The following is a 21,985-nucleotide window of genomic DNA, read 5'->3' on the forward strand; positions in this document are numbered from 1 at the left end:
ATTCTTCCAATAAATGGATATGGGATGTCTTTCCACATATTTGTGCCTTCAGTTTCTTTCTTTCATCAATGTTTCATTATTTTCACTGTAAAAATATTTCAAATACAAAGTTAAATTTATTTCTGTATACTTTTCCTAGCTACTGCCCATGGGACTACTTTTATCACTTCTTTTTCAGTAAGATTTTTAATGTATAAAATTGCTTTAATTTTTACATGTTGATTTTATATCTGCAAACAGGAAATTAACTATCTCCTTTCTAATTTATAGTTTTTTATTTCTTTATTTTTGCTAATTGCTATAGCCAAAACAGTCTTATTCTAATAAGGGAAGGACAAGTCTCTCTTGCTCAGTGGATAGGACAGAAATCTTGAAACCTGAGCAAGTTCCCTTTGGCTTTTCCCTTTATAATATGTATTTTTTCTTTTTTTTTATAAATTTTGACAGGCAGAGTTAGTGAGAGAGAGAGAGAGACAGAGAGAAAGTCTTCCTTTTTTCCGTTGGTTCACCCCCCAAGTGGCCGCTATGGCCAGAGTGTTGCGGCCAGTGCACTGTGCCAATCCGAAGCCAGGAGCCAGGTGCTTCCTCCTGGTCTCCCTTGTGGGTGCAAGGCTCAAGGACCTGGGCCATCCTCCACTGCCTTCCCGGGCCACAGCAGAGAGCTGGACTGGAAGAGGAGCAACTGGGACAGAACCGGTGCCCCAACTGGGACTAGAACCTGGGGTGCCGGCACCACAGGGGGAGGATTAGCCTAGTGAGCCATGGTGCCAGCCTATATTATATATCTTTTAATCAATGCTTTTTGCCCCTTATGAGTTCAATATTTTGTAACAGGCTTTTTTCTTATAAAATTCCTCTGAGGTCCTATCTCTCATGATACATTTTGTAACTTTCCACCCAAGAGATAGATTACTTATAGTCCACACACCTCACTACTCAGAAGTGTCCATGAACATAGTAAACATCATGTCTGTCTCATTCTCTGAGACTCACCATTATGCCTTACAGACATCTCATAAGTGCTTGTTGTTGGTTTTATTGTTGAAGTTCGTGAGATCCGCCATGCAGGAGGAGCTGAACAAAGCCCAGACCAAAACTTCAGTTATTCACTTGCTCCGTGCACCCAAACTGCGCATGATAATATGCTTCTTGAGCTTCATAAGGTGAGTTCCATTGGTTGATGATTAAATTTCAAATATTGGAGATGCAGATGACTTTATTCTTTCAAAAATATTAGCAGAATTTTTGGTGACAAGTGAATACATAAGAGAAAAGAAAGTGATATAAAATGTTTGTTTTAAAGTGCCACATTGTAGGATAGCCTAACAGTGTAAGATTCACCTAACCTTACTACTTAGATGTATTCCAGCACAGCGTGTATCACTGGAGAGTAGGATGAAGAGAAGCTTTAGCATAAAATATACTTTCACCTTTTAAAATGTTTTACAGACAGAAAACTTAAACAAGTGAAAAACACAAATCTTAAGTATTCATCTATATAATATTTTATTGTCTTTAGTATTTTACTTGTTTAATACTGCCACATTCACTTAAAATATAGACATTATATAAATCCACATATATACTATTTTATCTTGAAAAGAGACATTAATATCAAAGTGAGAGATTCATTACAATGATCATAACATAGCAAAAGAAGAGTATATTGTCATTTACATGGTATGATTTAGTGAACCAGTATTTATAACTAAATACCAAATGATATGCCATCAACACAATTTTTATACTAGATATATATCTAGATAGATAGATAGATAGATAGATAGATAGATATTACCATCCACAAATAGGAGAAAGCATGTGATATTCTCAGGAGAGGAATAGTTGGGTCATATTGTAAATCCATTTTTAGTTTTCTGTGGAATCCCACCCTGTTTTCTGTAATATTTGTACCAAATGATATTCCCACGAAGAGTGTATCAGGATACCTTTTTCCCTAAAATCTTAGCAGCATCTGTTATTTGTTAATTTTTAGATGATAGCCATTCTAACTAGAGTGAGATAATACCTCATTGTGGTTTGTATTTGCATTTCCCTGATGGTTAGTGATCTTGGGCATTTGCTCATGTATCTGTTGGTCATTTGTACTTCACTCTTAGAAAATTTCCTGTTCATATCCTTTGCTCATTTCTTAATTGGGTTATTTGTTTTCTTGGTTTTGAGTCTGTTGAGATCTTTATACATTCTGGATATTAATCCTTTATTGAATGTATAGTTTGCAAATATTGTCTCTCATTCTGTCAGTTGCCTCTTCAATTTGCTGTTTCTCTTCCTGTGCAGAAGCTTCTTAGCTTGATGTAATCCCATGAGCCTATTTTTCCTTTCATTCTCTGTGCTACTGAGGTATTATACAAGAAATCTTTGCCTAGACAAATATATTGTAGTATTTTCCTTATGTTTTCCCCTAGTATATTAATGATGTCATATCTTTAATTTATATTTTTGATCCACTGTGAGTTTATTTTTGGTTACTCTATAAGGTAAGGGTCTTGTTTCAAACTTCTGTGTATGGGAATCCAATTTTCACATCACATTTATTGAAGAGACTGTCATTTCTCCACGGATCAATTTTAGACCACTTATCAAGGATTAGTTGCACTGCTTTTCCAGGCCACAGCAGTGAGCTGGATTAGAAGTGGAATATCCTGGACTCGAATTGGCACCCATGTGGGATGCCAGAGCTATAGGCAGCAGCTTTACCTGCTATGCCACAGTGCTGCCCCCCACAACAGTCTCTTAAGTGCAGTCCTTGGTCCCCCTCTATGAAGGATCATATCATCTACAAACAGTAATAATCTTACTTCTTCCTCTTCAATAACTATCCCTTTGATTTCTTTTTCTTGCCTAATGGCTCAGGCTAAAACTTCCATAATTATAATAATCATAGTGAGGGTGGGTATCCTTGTCTGGTTTCAGACAAGCTTTCAACTTTCCTCAGGTCAATATAATGCTGGCTGTGGGTCTGTCATGTACTGCCTTGACTTTGTTGGGGTATGTTCCTTCTATATCGAGTTTTTTAATGTTTTTACAAAGAAAGGATGTTATATTTAATTAAATGCTTTGTCTACATATATTGAAAGAATCATATGATTTTTATCCTTCATTTTATTGATGTGATGTATCATGTTTATTGATTTCTGTATGTTGAACCATCCCTGCATGCCTAAGATGAATCCCATTTGGGCAGGGTGGATGATCTTTTTTGTTGTGTTATTGGATTAAATTTGCCAGTATTCTGTTGAGGATTCTTGCATCTATGTTTATCAGGGATATTGGCCTGTAGTTCTCCTTATTGCTGTATCTGTCTCTAGCTTTGGAATTAATGTAATGCTGTCCTCACAGAATGAGTTTGGAACTGTTCCCTCCCTTTCAATTGTTTTGAATAGTTTAATAAGAATTGGTGTTAGTTCTTCCTTATTTGGTCGAATTCAGCAGTGAAGTCATCAAGTTCTGGGCTTTTCTTAGTTGGGAGGCTCTTCATTATGGATTCAATCTGAGTTTTGTTATTGGTCTATTCAGGTTTTCTATCTTTGTGCCTCATTTGAAGTAAATTATGTGTCCAGAAATCTACCCATTTTTCTAAATTTTCCAATTTGTTGACATATAGTGGTTTGCAATAATTACCAATGGTTTTTTTGGTATTTCTGTGGTATCATTTGTAACATGTCCTTTTTCATCTCTGATCTTATTGAGTTGTCTCCCTTTTTCTGGTTAGTTGGCCCAACAGTTTATTATTTTTGCTTATTTTTTCAGAAAACAACTCTTCTTCATTTCACTAATCTTTTGTAGGTTTTTATTTCTATTTTATTTATTTCTTCTCTAATTTCTATTCTTTCTTTCCTTCTACTAATTTTTGGGTTTAGTTTGTTCTTATTTTTCTAGGTCTTTGAGATGTGTTGTTAGATCATTTATTTGAAGCCATTCCAGTTTCTTAATGTAGCACTAATTACTAGAAATATTCCTGATAACACTGCTTTCCTGTATCTCCTATGTTTTGATATGTTGTGCTTTCAATTCAATTTGTTTCAAGAAACTTTTTTTATTTCCCTTTTGATTTTTCTATGATCCACTGTTCATTCCGGGACATGCTGTTCAGTTTCCACATATTTGTATATTTTCTAGAGTTTCCTTCATTGTTAATTTCCAGCTTCATTTCACTGTGGTAAAAAATATGCATGATATGATTTCAATTTTGTTCAACTTGCTGACACTTGTTTTATGGGCTGTGTATGGTCTATCCTGGAGAATGTTCAATCCACTGATGAAGAGAATGTTTACTCTGCAGCTGTGGGGCAAAATGTTCTGTAGATATCTATTAGGTCCTTTTGGTCTATAGTGTAGAATAGCTCTGGTTTTTTGTTTGTTTTTGGTCTGGTTGATCTGTACATTGATGAATGTGCAGTGTTGGGGTCCTCTATTATGTTTGTATTAGAGCTTATGGCTCCCTTTTTTTTAACTTTTATTTAATGAATATAAATTTCCAAAGTACGATTTATGGATTACAATGGCTTCCCCCCAATACCGTCCCTCCCACCCACTACCCTCCCCTTTCCCACTCCCTCTCCCCTTCCATTCACATCAAGATTCATTTTCGATTATCTTAATATACAGAAGATCATCTTAGTATACATTAAGTAAGGATTTCAACAGTTTGCTCCCACACAGAAACATAAAGTGAAAAATAATAGATGATTTTTTTAATGATGATGAAATCAGATCAGACCTATTGTCATGTTTAATCCCAGTGAGAGTCAAGTTGGGAGTTGATAATTTCTTTTTTTTGGCTCCCTTTAGATCCATTAACATTTGTGTTATGAAACTGGGTGCCCTGACATTGAGTACATATAAATTTATGATAGGCACATGTTTTGTTGAATTTACCACTTAATCATTACATAATGACCTTCTTTGTGTCTTTTAAGAGTTGTTGTTTTAAAGTCTAATTTGTCTGATGAGTATAGCTACTCCTGCTGCTTTTATTTTTTATTTTCATTTGCATCAAATATCTTTTTCCATGCTTTCACTTTCAGTCTCTGTGTATCTTGATTGGTGAAGTTGTTTCTTATAGGTAGCATATAGATGGGTCTTGTTTTTTAATCCATTCAGTCAGTCAGTGTCTTTTAATTGGAGAATTCAGCCCATTTACATTCAAGGTTATTATTGATAAGTAATTACTTGGTCTTGATGTTTTCCATAAATATCCCTACTTTTTAACCACCTTTGTTCTTTGACTAGGAGGTTTTCTGCCTTCACAGTCTTTCATACTGCTGATCTATGTGAAGCACATCCTTAAGTATCATTTGTTAATCTGGCTGGGTGGTGAAAAATTATTCCAATTTTTGCATGACTTATAGGGTCTTTATTTCACCTTCATTTATGAAAGAGAACTTTACCATGTAAAGTATTCTGGGTTGGCAGTTTTTCCTTTTAGGACTTGGTCTATATCTCTCCATTTTCTCCTGACCTGTAGGGTTGTTGTTGAGAAATCTGTCAATCTGATGAGAGTTACCTTAAAGGTGATCTGGCATTTCTCTCTCACACATTCTATATTTTGCTTTTGAAAGTTTGGTTATAATGTGTCATGGTAAGAATGTTTTCTACTCGTGCTTATTTGAAGTTTTATGAACTTTCTGTATTTGAATGTCAATATCTTTCTCCAAACTGGAGAAATTTTTGATATTGTTTCATTGCATAAGTTTTCTAAGCCATTCTTTTCTTTGTATTCCTTCAGGATCTCGTAAGACTCATATATTTAATTCTTTGATGATATTGCATAGATTCCAAACACTGTTTTCATTCTGGTTTTCTTGTCTCTCTTTTGGTCTGCCTAAGACGGTTTTAAAGTCCTATCTTCTTGATCCAATATTCCTTCTTCTGCCTCTTCAAGTCTATTGCTAAGATTTTCCAAGGTATTTTTATTTTACTTTTTGAATACTTCATTTTCAATAGTGCTGTTTGGTTCTTTTTCAATAGCTCTATATCTTTGCTGAATTTCTTATCATTGCCTATACTTATTTTCTAATTTCATTTAACTGTTTCTCTATATTTTTAGTAACTTTACAATCATTCTTTTGAATTCTTTTTCAGGCATTTTGTCAGTCTCCCCTTCATATTATTGTGTTCCTTTTGGGGAGTCATATTGCCTTCTTGTTCATACGTCTTGTGTTTCTACACTGATTTTTGTGCATCTTGGGGATTTCTTTTTTCTCTCTCTTACACAGAATATTTTTTCTAATCAAAGGCTTTATTCTTGCAGATATGCCCCTAGGGTTCCATGGAGTGCCTAAGGCTTACCCTTGAGCTCAAGGGATGTGTGCTGTGTGGGGCCAGGGAGCTATGACCACAATTTGAAGGTGGGCCAAGAGTCCAGAATGACACTAAAGATGATGTTGGAGCACCTCTGGCTATAGTCAGTGGGAGGGAGGGGATGTTAGAACCCACTGGTGTGTTCAAAGTACCAGCTTTCCTCTGTGCCAGGAGGAACTAGATGATTCACAGCTAAGAGTGAGCTCATAGTGCCAGTGCATGTCACCTACCATGGTGTGTGCACATTCCAGAGCACTGACTCACTCCCTAGTGAGAGCCACCCACAGTGTGCATGGAGCTCTGAGTCTCCACAGCCAGACTGCCCAGGTGCACAGCAACCCAGCTGCAACCTGTGATGGCCTTAGTTCTCGGGCTTATGCCTGGAACTCCCACAGTCACACAACACAGAGGGGTCTGCGCTCTGACCTATAACTTACCTGTCGGCAGTGTTGGTAGCTTCTGGTAGCAGCAAGACTGCTTTCTGTCCTCTGAGTGAGAACAAAGTTCAGCAGAGACTCTACCTTAGCAGAAATGCTGTGCTTTGAGGAAGTTGGGGAGGAGAGTGAGGCAATGTGGCTTCCTTTTTCAGAGCAAAGTAGTCACTTAGACCCCTGTCAACTCCCAGCACTAGACCTGAAGTCAGTGGGGACTGTGGAATTTCTCATTCAGTTAAAGCGGCCAGGGGTGGAAGCCAAGGCACCTTCTTCCTACTTTGTCCTGGCAAGATGGCATTTCCCAGTCAGGATCTAGTCATATAGATGCAGCGTGGCTTATGGTATCTGTCTCCTTGCTGCCCCATGGAGTCTCTGTTCTGGACTATGAGTTGTCTCCTGAACATTTCTCTCTATCAGTCCACTAGGAATGCGGTTCCTCCTTTATTTTTCTGATGTCTTCTGTTGCTGGGCTCCATGTGGATTTTCAATGTTTAGCCAACTTCCGTCCTTATAAAAATTTTAAACCATCTATAAATCCATGTAAGCACCATGCAGATGACCACATTTTCAACACCTTGAATCATCTCTCATGACCCCCTTTCATTTCAGTTAATATTTGTCCCTAAGTTCTCACCTCTCTCCCCCAGATTACTTTTGTCTGTTCTTGAATTTCATATAAATGGAATCATACATGTATATTTTTTAAAAAGATGTATTTATTTATTTACTTCAAAGCCAAATTCTGAGTGAGAGAGAGAGAGAGAGGAGGGACAGAGAGGAAGAGATTCTCCAACCATTGGTTCATTCCCCAGATGGTGGCTAGGGTTGAGGATGGGCCTGTTCCAAACCAGGATCAGGAACTCCATTCAAGTCTCCCACATGTCACATGTGTAACAGGGATCCAAATATACCTGGACTACTTTCAGTGGCCTGCCCAGGAGCATTAGTCTGGAGCTGGATCAAAAGCAGAGCAGATAGAACTTGAACCAGCACTCCAAGATGGGATGCCAGCATTGCAGGCAGCAGCTTAAACTGCTATCCCACAAGGCCAGTCCTCCATGTGCAACTTTTATGTATGTGAAATTCACGCATTTTATTTTACATAGAAGTAATTCAGGGGGCTGGCGCTGTGGTGTAGCAGGTAAAGCCGCCGCCTGCAGTGCGAGCATACCATACGGGCACCAGTTCAAATCCCGGCTACTCCACTTCCAATCTAGCTCTCTGCTGTGGCCTGGGAAATCAGTGGAAGATGGCCCAAGTCCATGGGCCCCTGTACCCGTGTGGGAGATCTCGAAGAAGCTCCTGGCTCCTGGCTTCAGATAGGTGCAGCTCCGGACATTGCAGCCAACTAGGGAGTGAACCAGCAGATGAAAGACCTCTCTCTCTCTCTCTGCCTCTCCTTCTCTCTCTGTGTAACTCTTTCAAATAAATAAATGAATCTTTTTTAAAAAGAAGTAATAGAGTTTATTTTTATTACTAGTCATTTTCTTTTATATTAATATATCATAATTATCCTGTTGTTTATAGATTTTGAATTTTTCCCATTTGGGGGTCATTATGAATTCCTGAGTTTGAGTTGTATGTATATATGGCTACAGTAAACTGCCAAACAGTATTCCAAATTGAATTTACAAATGCACACGCAAACCACCAAGTACAATGTTTTCAGTTGTTCCATGTCCTTTCTGATATTAAGTTTCTGAATTGTTTTAATTTACTTATCTATGTGGGTGCATATTGTATCAAACTGTGATTTCAATTTTCATTTTCCTGGTAACTTGTGATGAAGTACTCCTTAATTTGCCTGGACTCTGTCTATTTTTATTAAGTTGTCAATTTTTTTCTTATTTATGTCTCCTAGATGTATATTACAACTATTTTTTCCTCAGTCTGTGAATTACCTTTCCACTTCCCTAAAGGATGTGTTTTGATTAACTAAATTTCTTTTTTTTAAAGATTTATTTTATTTATTTGAAAGTCAAAGTTACACCAAGAGAGAAGGAGAGGCAGTGAAAGAGAGAGAGAGAGAGAGAGAGAGTCAGAGAGAGAGAGGTCTTCTTCCATCCACTGATTCACTCCCCAGTTGGCCGCAACAGCTGGAGCTGCGCCAATCCAAAGCCAGGAGCTTCCTTGGGGTCTCCCCACGTGGATGCAGGGGCCCAAGGAATTGGGCCATCTTCTACTGCTTTCCTAGGCCATAGCAGAGAGCTGGATTGGAAGTGGAGCAGCCGGGACTCAAAGTGGCACCCGTATGGGATGCCGGCACTGCAGACAGCGGCTTTACCCATTACACCACAGCACCAGCCCCCAACTAAATTTCTTTTTTTAACTTTTATTTAATGAATATAAATTTCCAAAGTACAGCTTATGGATTACAATGGCTTCCCCCCCATAACGTCCCTCCCACCCACAACCCTCCCCTTTCCCACTCCCTCTCCCCTTCCATTCACATCAAGATTCATTTTCGTTTCTCTTTATATACAGAAGATCAGTTTAGCATACATTAAGTAAAGATTTCAACAGTTTGCTCCCACACAGAAACATAAAGTGAAAAATACTCTTTGAGTACTAGTTATAGCACTAAATCTCAATGTACAGTACACTAAGGACAAAGATCCTACATGAGGACTAAGTGCACAGTGACTCCTGTTGTTGACTTACCAAATTGACACTCTTGTTTGTGGCATCAGTAATCACCCTAGGCTCTTGTTATGAGCTGCCAAGACTATGGAAGCCTTAATGTTCATAAAGTTTTTTTGTTTTTTGTTTTTTTTTTTTTTGTTTTTTTTTTTTTTTTTTTTTTTGACAGGCAGAGTGGACAGTGAGAGAGAGAGACAGAAAGGTCTTCCTTTGCCGTTGGTTCACCCTCCAATGGCCGCCGCTGCAGCCGGCGCACCGCGCTGATCCGATGGCAGGAGCCAGGATCCAGGTGCTTTTCCTGGTCTCCCATGGGGTGCAGGGCCCAAGCACCTGGGCCATCCTCCACTGCACTCCCTGGCCATAGCAGAGAGCTGGCCTGGAAGAGGGGCAACCGGGACAGAATCCGGCGCCCTGACCGGGACTAGAACCCGGTGTGCCGGCGCCGCAAGGTGGAGGATTAGCCTATTGAGCCACGGCGCCGGCCCAATGTTCATAAAGTTTTATTTATTATGCTTTTCTTTTATGCCTAGAGTTTTTGAAATCCCGTTTAAGAAATCTTTGCTACTCCAAGTTTATACAGATATCCTCTTCTCAAAACTTATTTCACCTTTCCCATTTATACTTTGATTCATTTCAAATTAAGTTTTGTGAAGGATTTAAAATTAAGATCAAGGCTGGCTCCGCAGCTCACTTGGTTGGCTAATCCTCCGCCTGCAGTGCCGGTACCCCGGATTCTGTCATGGTAGCTCCTCTTCCAGTCCAGCTCTCTGCTGTGGCCCGGGAAGGCAGTGGAGGATGGTCCAGGTCCTTGGGCCCTGCACCCGCATGGGAGACCAGGAGAAAGCACCGGGCTCCTGGCTTCAGATTGGCACAGTGCGCTGGCCGTAGAGGCCATTTTGGGGGTGAACCAATGAAAGGAAGACCTTTCTCTCTGTCTCTCTCTCTCTCTCACTAACTCTGCCTGTCAAAAAAAATAATTAAAAAAAATTAAGATCAAGATTTTCCACATGGATTGATAATTGACTCACCACTAGGTGAAAAGATAATCTTTCTCTAGTTAATTTCCTAAACATTTTTGTTGTAAGTCAGAAGGCTATACATGTAATATATGGACTCTCAATTCGGCTAAGTTATTATTCCTTCCTCAAATGATATAATAACTAAAGAATGAATCCATATTGGCCTTAATATTTTCCTTGGAAAAATAGTCTATTACAGGTTGACTTTCTGTAATCAAAATAAGACTGTTGGCCAGCGCCCTGGCTACTAGGCTAATCCTCTGCCTGCGGCACCGGCACACCAGGTTCTAGTCCCAGTTGCTCCTCTTCCGGTCCAGCTCTCTGCTGTGGCCCGGGAAAGCAGTGGAGAATGGCCCAAGTACTTGGGCCCTGCACCCCATGGGAGACCAGGAGGAAGCACCTGGCTCCTGGCTTCAGATCAGCGCGGTGCGCCGGCTGTAGCTGCCATTTAGGGGATGAACCAATGGAAAAGGAAGACCTTTCTCTCTGTCTCTCTCTCTCTCTCTCACTGTCTAACTCTGCCTGTCAAAAAAAAAGGATAATCTTCACCCATTCAAACCCATCCTATGATTGCTTCCCCCTTTTGAATGAAACCTCTAAGAATCAGCCTAACGTCTACTTTCCTTGCCAGTAATAAAAAGTCCAGTTTGTTCTTTCCCAAGAATGATCTCATCTTACCAATGAATTTATTTCAGCCAACCACATAAAAGCTCAGATCTTCACTCAGAGTTACAGTGGCTCTGTTTCTCTGATCCAGGCTGCCTTGGAAGACAATAAGGTGACGGGAAGAAGACATTATTGACTACTTCTCTATTTTGCCATGCTGTTTTGTCTCTCCAAGCCTCTAACCTGTGGGCCAAGTCCTGATTTATGCAGGAAAAGGGGGAAGAGCTAATGGGAAGGAAAGAACTGAGCATTGTTAAACATAAGATCCTGAGCACAGTCGATGATCAAAGCAGATTCCTTCCCTGGACACTTCTGTATAGATTCCGTGGACGCCTCCAAACGCCATTTAGCCTTTCATTCCATTTCTTGTGATATAAGAAATGCATTTTCCTCTGGCTCCTGCAAACACATTTCTCTCTAGGCCCTGCGAATTTGGCTGGGTATTACCCTCTTATAAATCACTGGACTCACCCCATGCCTTTTGTCTCCATCCTTCTTCCCACAAAGGAACTAAAATGACTCCAGAGCCTTTACTTCTCTATGAACAACCCACATGTCCTTGCCATGCGTTACTGAAAGTATACTTAGCTGCCACGCTCTTGACTTCAATTCTGACACTTGTAGCTAATACTTCACTGCTTCTATTTCTTAGATTGCTTAGAACTCTGGTCACTGTATCCTTCAATGCAGGAAACCCATGGAAAACTGTTCCCTCTTGGTGTTCTTGCAGCCTCACCCACTAGGATTAAAGTGAAGAAGGTTTTGTGCTGGAGGGAAGAGAAGAGCCTCACAGGATGCTGAACTGTGGCAAAAAATAAAAATAAAAACCACTATTTCCTTAATTTTCAACATCTGATCCTATCTGTGCTAATTCTTTATAATCTGCGGTTGAGGCCGGCGCCGCGGCTCACTAGGCTAATCCTCCACCTTGCGGCACCGGCACACCGGGTTCTAGTCCCAGTTGGGGCACCGGATTCTGTCCCAGTTGCCCCTCTTCCAGGCCAGCTCTCTGCTGTGGCCCGGGAGTGCAGTGGAGGATGGCCCAGGTGCTTGGTCCCTGCACCCGCATGGGAGACCAGGAGAAGCACCTGGCTCCTGCCTTCGGATCAGCGCAGCGTGCCGGCCGCGGCGGCCATTGGAGGGTGAACCAACTGCAAAGGAAGACCTTTCTCTCTGTCTCTCTCTCTCACTGTCCACTCTGCCTGTCAAAAAAATAAAAAATAAAAATAAAAAATATAATCTGCAGTTGAGTGGTGAACTGATTTCATACTACCTTTTCTGTGTGTTTATGTAACTTTTACTTGAATCTGTGTGTATCTGATACTCGTTTCCTGGGGGCCTCAGTAAAAAACTGCAACCTAGAGCCCATTTGGACATCATGCTTTACCATGATTTTATATTTAGATCTTTCTTGAAGAAAAAATACATTATGAAAATAAAATGAAGCGTTTTCTTCTGCACTGACCTCAACCACCTGGGATCTTCAGCTGCAGGACTTGTCTTCAAAATTGCAAGCAACACTTCCTTTTTTTTTTTTTTTTTTGACAGGCAGACTTAGTGAGAGAGAGAGAGAGACAGAAAGTCTTCCTTTTCCATTGGTTCAACCCACAAGTGGCCACTACGGCCAGCGCGCTGCGCCAATCCGAAGCCAGGAGCCAGGTGCTTCTCCTGGTCTCCCATGCAGGTGCAGGACCCAAGGACCTGGACCATCCTCCACTGTCTTCCCAGGCCACAGCAGAGAGCTGGACTGGAAGAGGAGCAACCGAGACAGAATCGGCCCCCCAATTGGGGCTAGAACCTGGTGTGCCTTGTACCGCAGGCAGAGGATTAGCCAAGTGCGCCGCGGCACCGGCCAGCAACACTTCTTCAGCTCTAAGCCTTATTAAATATGTCTTTACTCCTTTATTCACTTCAGACTGGGAGCCTCTGTACCTTTCATGGGCCTGATACTCAACCTGCAGGACTTGGGGAGCAGTATCTTCCTGTTCCAGGTGCTCTTCGGAGCCATCACGTTCATATCCAGATGTTCTGCCCATTTGATAATGAAACATATGGACCGGCGAATAAATCAGTCATTGTTTTTCTTCCTGGTAGGACTTTGCATCCTGGTCAACACCTTTTTGTCCCAAGGTGAGAAAGCAAGAATTTGGAATGAGTAAGTTGTTTCCCCAATCCTCAGGAATTACATGAGTCTTATATTCCTAATGCCAAAAAAAAAAAAAATGCATTGACATTGAAACCTGAAGGGTGGGCTGAAGCTAATATGAGGGCTTGAAACTGATCCTGATAACAAGTTGTCCAAAACCTGGACTTGGGCTCCAGCTGAACCAGTGTCAGCAAGGGGTGATTCTCATATGAAGGTGTCTCCATCACATGTAGAATGAACCTGGACACCAGTTCCAACTACACAGAACAGGTTCTTTAGCAGTTACACCACATGCCTTTAAATACTGTTGGAGAATTTAAATACTCTTGGAGAGGTAGCCCTTGCAACTATAGCCCCAGATGGGCACATAGTACTCTCGCTTCCTCTGTCTTGGACTCTTCTCGAGTTTCAAGGCCTTTTCTCTTTGTCCTCTCTCACACATTTTCATATTCATTTTATGCAGATGGCATTTGAGTTATAAATGCAACAGGTTTTAGGAGAAGCTCCTTGACTACAACAAAATAAAAATCCTGTCTTCATTAAGAGAAGTGTATGGTAGGAACAAAGGGAGAGTCTAATCTTGTTCCATCTTTTAATCTGTTTTCTAATCTGTGTCTAAACAAGGAACAGGTTAATAAATTAACTCAGACTCTCTTAGAATCTATTTTACTAAAATAATTGAATGACCTTACATGATAAATATGGGAACTTCAGCCATGTCCCCAGAGCAGTAACGTATTTTTCAGTATCCCAGACTGGAAGGCTCCACTCAAGAGCCTTCTCCATTGTTTAAATATCTCTGTAGGTAATTTTTTTCATGAATTTCACAAGTGCCTTTTGAATTTTCAGTGTTAGTGTTTCTCAGGATAACATCGATCATTTCCAACTAGGAGTCCTAATTCTCTCCTGAGTGATTATTCCAGAGCGTGTGCGTCATCACACTGTCCACTCCCAAATAAATGCAATCTGTTTCTTACTATGGGATGGTATACCTGTCCCCCATCAAACATTGTTCCCCACACTGTTGGTTCCAAACTGTGCAAGATGTGGATCATAAACTCTCCATTATTACCTGTATATACATATATACATTGCAGGAAGGGCACAGGAAAGGCAATACAAACACACAACAAACAAAATTACTCAAATGTGCCAGAAGAGTTGAAGCAACAGATTGAGATCTTTTCATTCACTGTTTAAGCCACGACATTCTGCAGCCCACGTCCATCCACGTATCAACCATTCCATAACCTCTGGAAGGTTGCGGTTTCATACCTTAGATTCCACAGCTGAAACCCCACACATTCCCCAAGAGAATCTTCCCACAATTTTTTGGAGGTTGACAGATTTCTTCAGCCAAGATTTCCTAACTCTCCTTGGTCTTCCTCTCTCCAGAAATGCAAACTCTGCGTGTGGTTTTAGCCACTTTGGGAATTGGTACAGTTTCTGCTGCCAATGCTACTTTTTTTGTCCATGCTTTGGAACTCACCCCTACCACATTCAGGTACGCGAACTAAAAGATCATGTGTCTGGTTTCTATTCAGCACTTTTCTGAAATAATTGACATTTATGTGGGAATAAATCTGAGACTGTTAAAATGGCAGAGGAATAAATTTTAGCATAAATTAAGAGTTCAATTATTCAATATTAAAGCTAACTTTATACCTGTCAATGTGCCAGGTTCTATAAGGTATCATCTCGTTATCTTAAGAAACACTCTCCAGGATTGATGCTACATTTATCAGTATTTTAAAAGCAATAAAATTGAAGTTTTGAGCACTTACCAATTTATCCTATCAAACAGTAAATGTCACTATTAAAGCCAAAGCTTATCTGTTTAATAATGAAGATAAGTAAGAATACCATGTACAAAATTTTCTCCGTATCATTATTTGCACACAAAGGTCAACAACTGCAGGAATCAATAATGTGTTCTCAAGAATGGGGTCAGTACTGGCTCCCCTCCTGATGACCTTAGTGGTGTATTCTCCCCACCTGCCCTGGATCATGTATGGAGTCTTCCCCATCCTTGCTGGTCTGATTGTCTTCTGCCTTCCGGAAACCAGGAATCGGCCTCTTCCTAACACCATTCAGGATGTGGAAAATGAGTGAGTAAATCCTCTAGCTGTCACCAGAGTGAGGAGTGGTTGTGTTAATAGCTCTGTCATGAAGAGGGAAATGACCATTTGCAGTGAAGGCTCACACACGGGCTATTTGTCTCCGTGTCCTTTAGTTCACTGGCAGCCTCACCCCTACCCACTGAGGTGTCAATGCATTGCGAGGCTCTCTAGGTCACACATATCATCTCACACTAGTAGATTTAGTGGAGAAAAGGTCCAAATATTCCCAGCAGGAAGGACTCATACTCTTTTATCCTTATGGGAAATGTACACTCCTGACATTTTCTCATAAACCTACTAAGACTCAAATGCTTCATTTCCATCACACTGGTTTTACCATCCAAGAGCCCAGTGAGTGCTTGATACAATGTGAGAAGGGAAGTGAGTCTGGCTTGTGGACGCAAACCCGTGTGTTGCGTCAGTTAGGAAGAATTACAGGACTGGGGTATGGAACAAGCTTCCTTGCAGAGAAGACAGTATGTCTAAAGGAACTGAGTCTGTAAGATTGTCAGATTCACTACTGGTAACAGAAATTCTACAGAAATGAAATTAAGAAAAAAGGAAAATAATTTGAAATGAAGAAAAATGTGAAAGTACCCTTAAATTTTTCCGTTGTCCCTTTGATTTTTCCAAAGACATCATATGTCTTTAAAAAAAAGACAGTGGTGACCACAGCAATGTTCAACACCACCTTCTCAGGTATGTCCAGATATCAGTACCTTTTCCAACACAAATGTGTCAATGTCGGGGGTCTTGAGTGAAGAGTTGGTAGGTAAAGGATCTCCTTGGCCTTTAGCATGAAGGCTGTGTACAGTTATTCTGGACCTTGTTTGATTGTTTCCTGACTTTGTTTTTGTTTGGAATTTTTTCCCAGCACAAAAGAATCAAGAAAAGTGAAGGAGGAAGATACTTTCATAAAAGTAACACAATTTTAAGGAGTATTCCAAGAATGGATCCAAATCAGAGCAAAATGGGGGATGATATCAAGATTTTTCCTCTAAAACTATAAAACTAGCTAAAAAAATAATAATGGACAAATTGATGCCTTTTACAATCATGTATTTTTCCACAGTAATTTGACTAAGTAATTACATCATGCAATTCTTTGCAAAAGTAGCTCCAAATTCACCTACAAATTACCAATAGCCAAGGGGATTTAGAAAAAGCAGCATTATTCATGTGATCTAGCAGTCCCACCACTGGGTATATTTCCAAAGAAATGGAATCACTATGTCAAAGAGATGTCTGCACTGGCTATTTATTGTAGCACTATTCATAATGGCTGAGATGCAGAATCAACATAAATGACCAACAGATGAATGAGTAATTGAAATATGGTATAGATACACAATGGATTATTCATCTGATAAAAAGAAGAAAATCCTATCATTTGCAACAACATGGATGGACCTGGAGGACATTATGTTAGAAGAATAGGGCAAGCACAGAAAGACAAACATTGCAAGAATCTAAAATAAGTTGATCTCATAGAAATAGAGTAGTTATTGATGGAGAGTAGATGTTGATTACCAGAGGCCCAGGCAGTTGGATAGTAGGGAGTGTTTGGGGAGATGCTGGTCAAAGAATATAAAATTACAGTTTATAGAAAGAGTAAGTTCAAGAGATCTGTTATCCAGCCCGGTGACAATAGCTAATAACAATATATTGTATCCTCAAAAAATGCTAAAAAAAAAGTGGATGATGGTCTCACTATAAAAATAACTGTAATATGTAATGCATCTGTTAAGTAGCTAGATTTACCCATTCTGTAATATGTACATACTTCAAAAGTTTATGTTTGTGGTGAAATGAGAAAGCCATGCCAAGATGGTCACAGGCAACGGAGCCTGCCTGGCAACAGGCTGTGATTGGTTAGGGCATAAACCACCCCTTGACTGGATTGGCTGCCTCGGCTATATAAGCTGCCCATCAACAGTGGACTGGATAAAGAAATTATGGATATGTACTCTATAGAATACTATACAGCAGTAAAAAAAATGAAATCTGGTCTTTTGCAACAAAATGGAGGAATTCTGGAAAACAACATGCTGAGTGAATTAAGCCAGTCCCAAAGGGACAAATATACTGTGTTCTCCCTGATCAACTAACCAAGCACCAAAAAGGAAACTTGTTGAAGTGAAATGGACACTATGAGAAATGATGACCTGATCAGCCCTTGTCCTGATTGTCGAAGAACAACTTAATACTTAATCCCTTTTAGTATTTTTTTTGTTCAACTTAATACTACTGGTTGAACTCTTTAATTAACACACAATTGTTCTTAGGTGATTAAATTTAACTGAAAAGTGATCCTTGTTAAATGTAAGAGTGGGAATAAGAGAGGGAGGAGATGTACAGTGCAGCACATGCTCAATCGGACTTGCTCCAAACGGTAGAGTTGGAAACGTGCCAGAGAATTATAATTCAATCCCATCAAGGGGGCATGTACCAATGCCACCTCACTAGTCAAAGTGATCAGTTTCAGTTCACAATTGATTATAATGATAGGATTAAGAGTCAAAGGGATCACATAAACAAGACTAGTGTCTGCTAATACTAACTGATAGAATTAAAAAGGAGAGAACAATCCAACATGGGAAGTGGGATACACAGCAGACTCATAGAATGGCAGATATCCTAAACAGCACTCTGGCCTAGAATCAGCCCTTAAGGCATTCGGATCTGGCTAAAAAGCCCATGAGAGTATTTCAGGCATAGAAAGTCAAGACACTGTGGGGGAAAAAAAAAAACACCTAAATGAAAGATCTCTGTGAGTGAGATCCCAGTGGAAAGAACGGGCCATCAAAGAAGGAAGTACCTTTCTCTGAAGGGAGGAGAAAACTTCCACTTTGACTGTGACCTTGTCTAAATAAGATCAGAGTTGGCGAACTCAAAAGGCTTCCATAGCCTTGGAAACTCATGACAAGAGCCTCAGTGATTACTGACACCATAAACAAGAGTGTCAATTGTTAAATCAACAAAGGACTCACTGTGCACTTACTCCTCATGTAGGATCTCTGTCCTTAATATCTTGTACTATGTGAATTAACAGTATAACTAGTACTGAAACAGTATTTTACACTTTATGTTTCTGTGTGGGTGCAAACTGTTGAAATCTTCATTTCGTATATACTAAACTGATCTTCTGTATATAAAGATAATTGAAAATGAATCTTGATGTGAATGGGATGGGAGAGGAGGTGGGAGATGGGATGGTTGTGGGTGGAAGGGTGGTTATGGGAGGAGGGGAACCACTGTAATCCAAAAGCTGTACTTTGGAAATTTATATTTATTAAATAAAAGTTAAAAAGAAAAAAAAGAATTGGGGTTGTTGCTATGAACTGTGGAGCTGGAGATGTGGAAGACGCTTTGGAGTTGGTTTGCTGGAGAAGGCAGGAAGACTGTGGAGGAGCAGGCTAAAGAAATGCTTAGAAGGCTGTAAGCATAGAACTAGGACAGCCATGGTGAGGACTTAAAGGACCAGAGCAGAAATGTGAATGATAAAGGCCAGGCTGGTGTTTTTTTCTGGTGGAAATGAGGATTCTCTTGGGTATTGAACTAAAAGCCATCCTTGCCGTATAGTGACAAAGAACCTGGCTCTTTCCTGCCCATGTCCTGAGACTTTCTGAGAGACTGAACTTAAGCATGGTGGATTAGTTTGTTTGACCATGGAGACTTAGAAGCAGCAAAGTGTATAGGCTGTCGCCTAAGTGATATTGGCAGCTGCTAGTAAGTTCCTAGTGAAAATGGGGAGCAAAAAGGAATACAGTGAAAGCTTTGGAAAATTTTACAAACTGGCCTGGGAAAAGAGGGAGAAAAACTTGTTTGGAACAAGAAAATCAAGTAGAGAAACCACTTGTGGATTAGCTCAGATAAAAGGCATCCATGGGCAAAGCAATGGGAGAAAGAGCCGAAAGGCATTTTGGAGATCTTTCATTAACTTAAAATGTTAAGTACTTCATTTATTATTTTTAGCATAACATTTTTAATTTACATTATAGTCAGAGGCTTACTGGTGTCACTAAATAAAGATTTCAGCAAATATAAAATAAAAAGACCATACATAGTCCAGCAGGAAAATCAGCAATAGATATACAAGGTAATTAGAGAAAATATGTTCACCTTCATTGACATAAATTTTTAAATAGTCACAAAATCATTAAAACTATACCAGAATATAATTCCTACCAATTCTTTTGAAAAATATGTCAATTGATTTAATTAATTTAATTAGTTTTTTGATTAATTTTTATTTATTTATTTTTTAAAATTTTAATTCAATATGGTTTGTAGATACAATGCTAAGAACATAATGATATTCCCTTCCTCTCTGGCTCTCTTCCTCCCTCTTTCTTCTCCTACCCTCCTTTCTTCTCCTTTTCTGTCTCTTTTTAGTTTTTGAGAAAAAACATTTCAATTTACATTACAGTAAAAAGGCTTACTATTTCATCAAATAAGAAGTTTAACTAGTAAAATTTAAAAAGACCTTAGTTTAGTGGGAATATAGACAACAGCTATAAACAATAGAATGGAAATGACCAGTTCACCTATATACACTGTATTTGCAAAAAAAAATTGATACATTTAGGCATTTTTACTTTTTAATTTTAGTTCCCATATATAAGAGAGAACATGCATTGTCTTTTTGTGTCTGGCTTATTTCACTCAACATGATGTCTTCTGGTTCCAACCATTTTGCTCCAAATAATAGAATTTTATTCTTTTTTTTTATTATTTGAAAGTTAGAGTTACACAGAGAGAGGGGAGAGGCAGAGAGAGAGAGGTCTTCCAACCAATGGTTCACTCCCCAATTGGCTGCAATGGCCGGAGCTGCACCAATCCAAAGCCAGGAGCCAGGAGCTTCCTCCAGGTCTCCCATGTGGGTGCAGGGGCCCAAGGACTTGGGCCATCTTCCACTGCCTTCCCAGGCCATAGCAAGAGCTGGATTGGAAGTGGAGCAGCCAGGACTAGAACCAGCGCCCATATGGGATGCCGGCGCTCCAGGCCAGGGAGTTAATCTGCTGCACCACAGCACCGGCCCCGAAATTTATTCTTTATTATAGATGAATGATATTCATTTTCCTTATACATTTATCTGATGATGGACACTTTGGTTGACTGCATATTTAGACTAATGTGAACAATGCTGCTATAAACATCCTGGAACAGCTATCTCTTTGATACAATGAATTTATGTCTTTAAGGTATATACTTCATAGTGGGATTGCTCGATCACATAGCAAGTCTGTTTGCAGTTTTTTTTTTAAGTTTTATTCATTTACTTGAAAGTCAGAGTTACACCGAGAGAAAAAGAAAGCAGAGAGAGAGAGAGAGGTCTTCTATCCGCTGGTTCACTCTCCACATGGCCGCAACGGCCAGAGCTGTGCCGATCCAAAGCCAGGAACCAGGAGCTTCTTCCATGCGGGTGCAGGGGCCCAAGGACTTGGGTCATCTTCCATGGCTTTCCCAGGCCATAGCAGAAAGCTGGATCAGTAGTGGAGCAGCCTGTGCCCATATGGGATGCTGGCCCCACAGGCGGCTGCTTTACCTGCCACACCACAGTGCCAGTCCCTATTTGTAGTTTTTAAAGAAAGCTCCAGACTATCTGTTCACATTGGTTGCACTAATGTACATTCCCACCATTAGTGTGTCAGAGTTCCCCTTTCTCCACATCCTTGCAAGCATCTGTTCCTCTCTGTGTTTTTGGATGATAGTCATTCTTATAGAAGAGAACTAATATCTCATTCTGATTTTGATGCATATTTCCATGAAAGCTAGTGATATTGAGAATTTTTCATAGATTTGTGGCCATTTGTATTTCTTTTTTGAGAATTATCTATTCATGTCCATTATCCACTTTTGTTTGATCCCAATTTTTATTTGTATAAAGGGAACAAATTTCATGTATTTCACATATAAAGTTTCAAGGATATAATGATACTTCCCATTCTACCCTCCCTTCTTACTATCCTCACTCCCACCTTCCCTCCCCATTTCTTTTTTATTTTTCTTTTAATTTTTGAAATGACATACTTTCAATTCATTTTATAATCACAAGCTTAATTCTCTAATAAATAATGAAATCAATAAGTAGTAAGTAGAAAACCCAGGAGCATAGACAAGGGCTATAAACAATAATCAAATCATACACATTACATTTGGGGAGACTCTGTATATTAGTTGCCACAAATCAAGGAAAATATGTGATTGTTTTTTGGTGACTGACATTTCACTAAGCATAATGGTCTCCAGTTACATCCATTTTGTTGTGAAAGTCAGGATTACGTTCCTTTTTACAGCTGAGTAGTATCTCCTCATATTATATATGTATGTGTGTATGTGTGTATGTGTGTGTGTGTATATATATATATATGTATGTATGTATACAACAATTTCTTTACCAGTCATCAGTTGATGGAAATGTGGGTTGATTCTGTATCTTAGTTATTGTGAATTAAGCTGCCATAAACATGGGGGTAGAAATAACTCTTCCATATGCTGATTTTATTTCCTTTGGGTAAATTCCCAGGAGTGGAATGGCTGGGCCATATGTTTGATCAATTTTCAAATTTCTGAGAAATTTCAATACTGACTTTCATGATATTTGTACTAGTTTACAATCTCACCAACAGA

The 21,985-nt window shown here is 39.6% G+C and overlaps 1 protein-coding gene across 2 annotated transcripts in view; it reads left to right on the plus strand.

Annotated features, from left to right (window-relative positions):
* Positions 1-18,845, plus strand: part of SLC22A24 (solute carrier family 22 member 24) — a 44,936-nt gene extending 26,091 nt beyond the window's left edge. The window contains exons 6-10 of one of the 2 annotated variants that reach the window (XM_008274352.4): positions 1,009-1,163; positions 13,002-13,216; positions 14,628-14,736; positions 15,137-15,340; positions 16,227-18,845. In XM_008274352.4, coding sequence (XP_008272574.2) covers positions 1,009-1,163; positions 13,002-13,216; positions 14,628-14,736; positions 15,137-15,340; positions 16,227-16,287 — 744 coding nt within the window. In that variant the 3' untranslated portion in view covers positions 16,288-18,845. The remainder of the gene's footprint in view (positions 1-1,008; positions 1,164-13,001; positions 13,217-14,627; positions 14,737-15,136; positions 15,341-16,226) is intronic. The other variant, XM_002720992.5, reaches the window with a different exon arrangement.
* Positions 18,846-21,985: the final 3,140 nt, after the last annotated feature.

The sequence above is a fragment of the Oryctolagus cuniculus genome, chromosome 1 (assembly GCF_964237555.1).
Source record: "Oryctolagus cuniculus chromosome 1, mOryCun1.1, whole genome shotgun sequence".
Classification (NCBI taxonomy): domain Eukaryota; kingdom Metazoa; phylum Chordata; class Mammalia; order Lagomorpha; family Leporidae; genus Oryctolagus; species Oryctolagus cuniculus.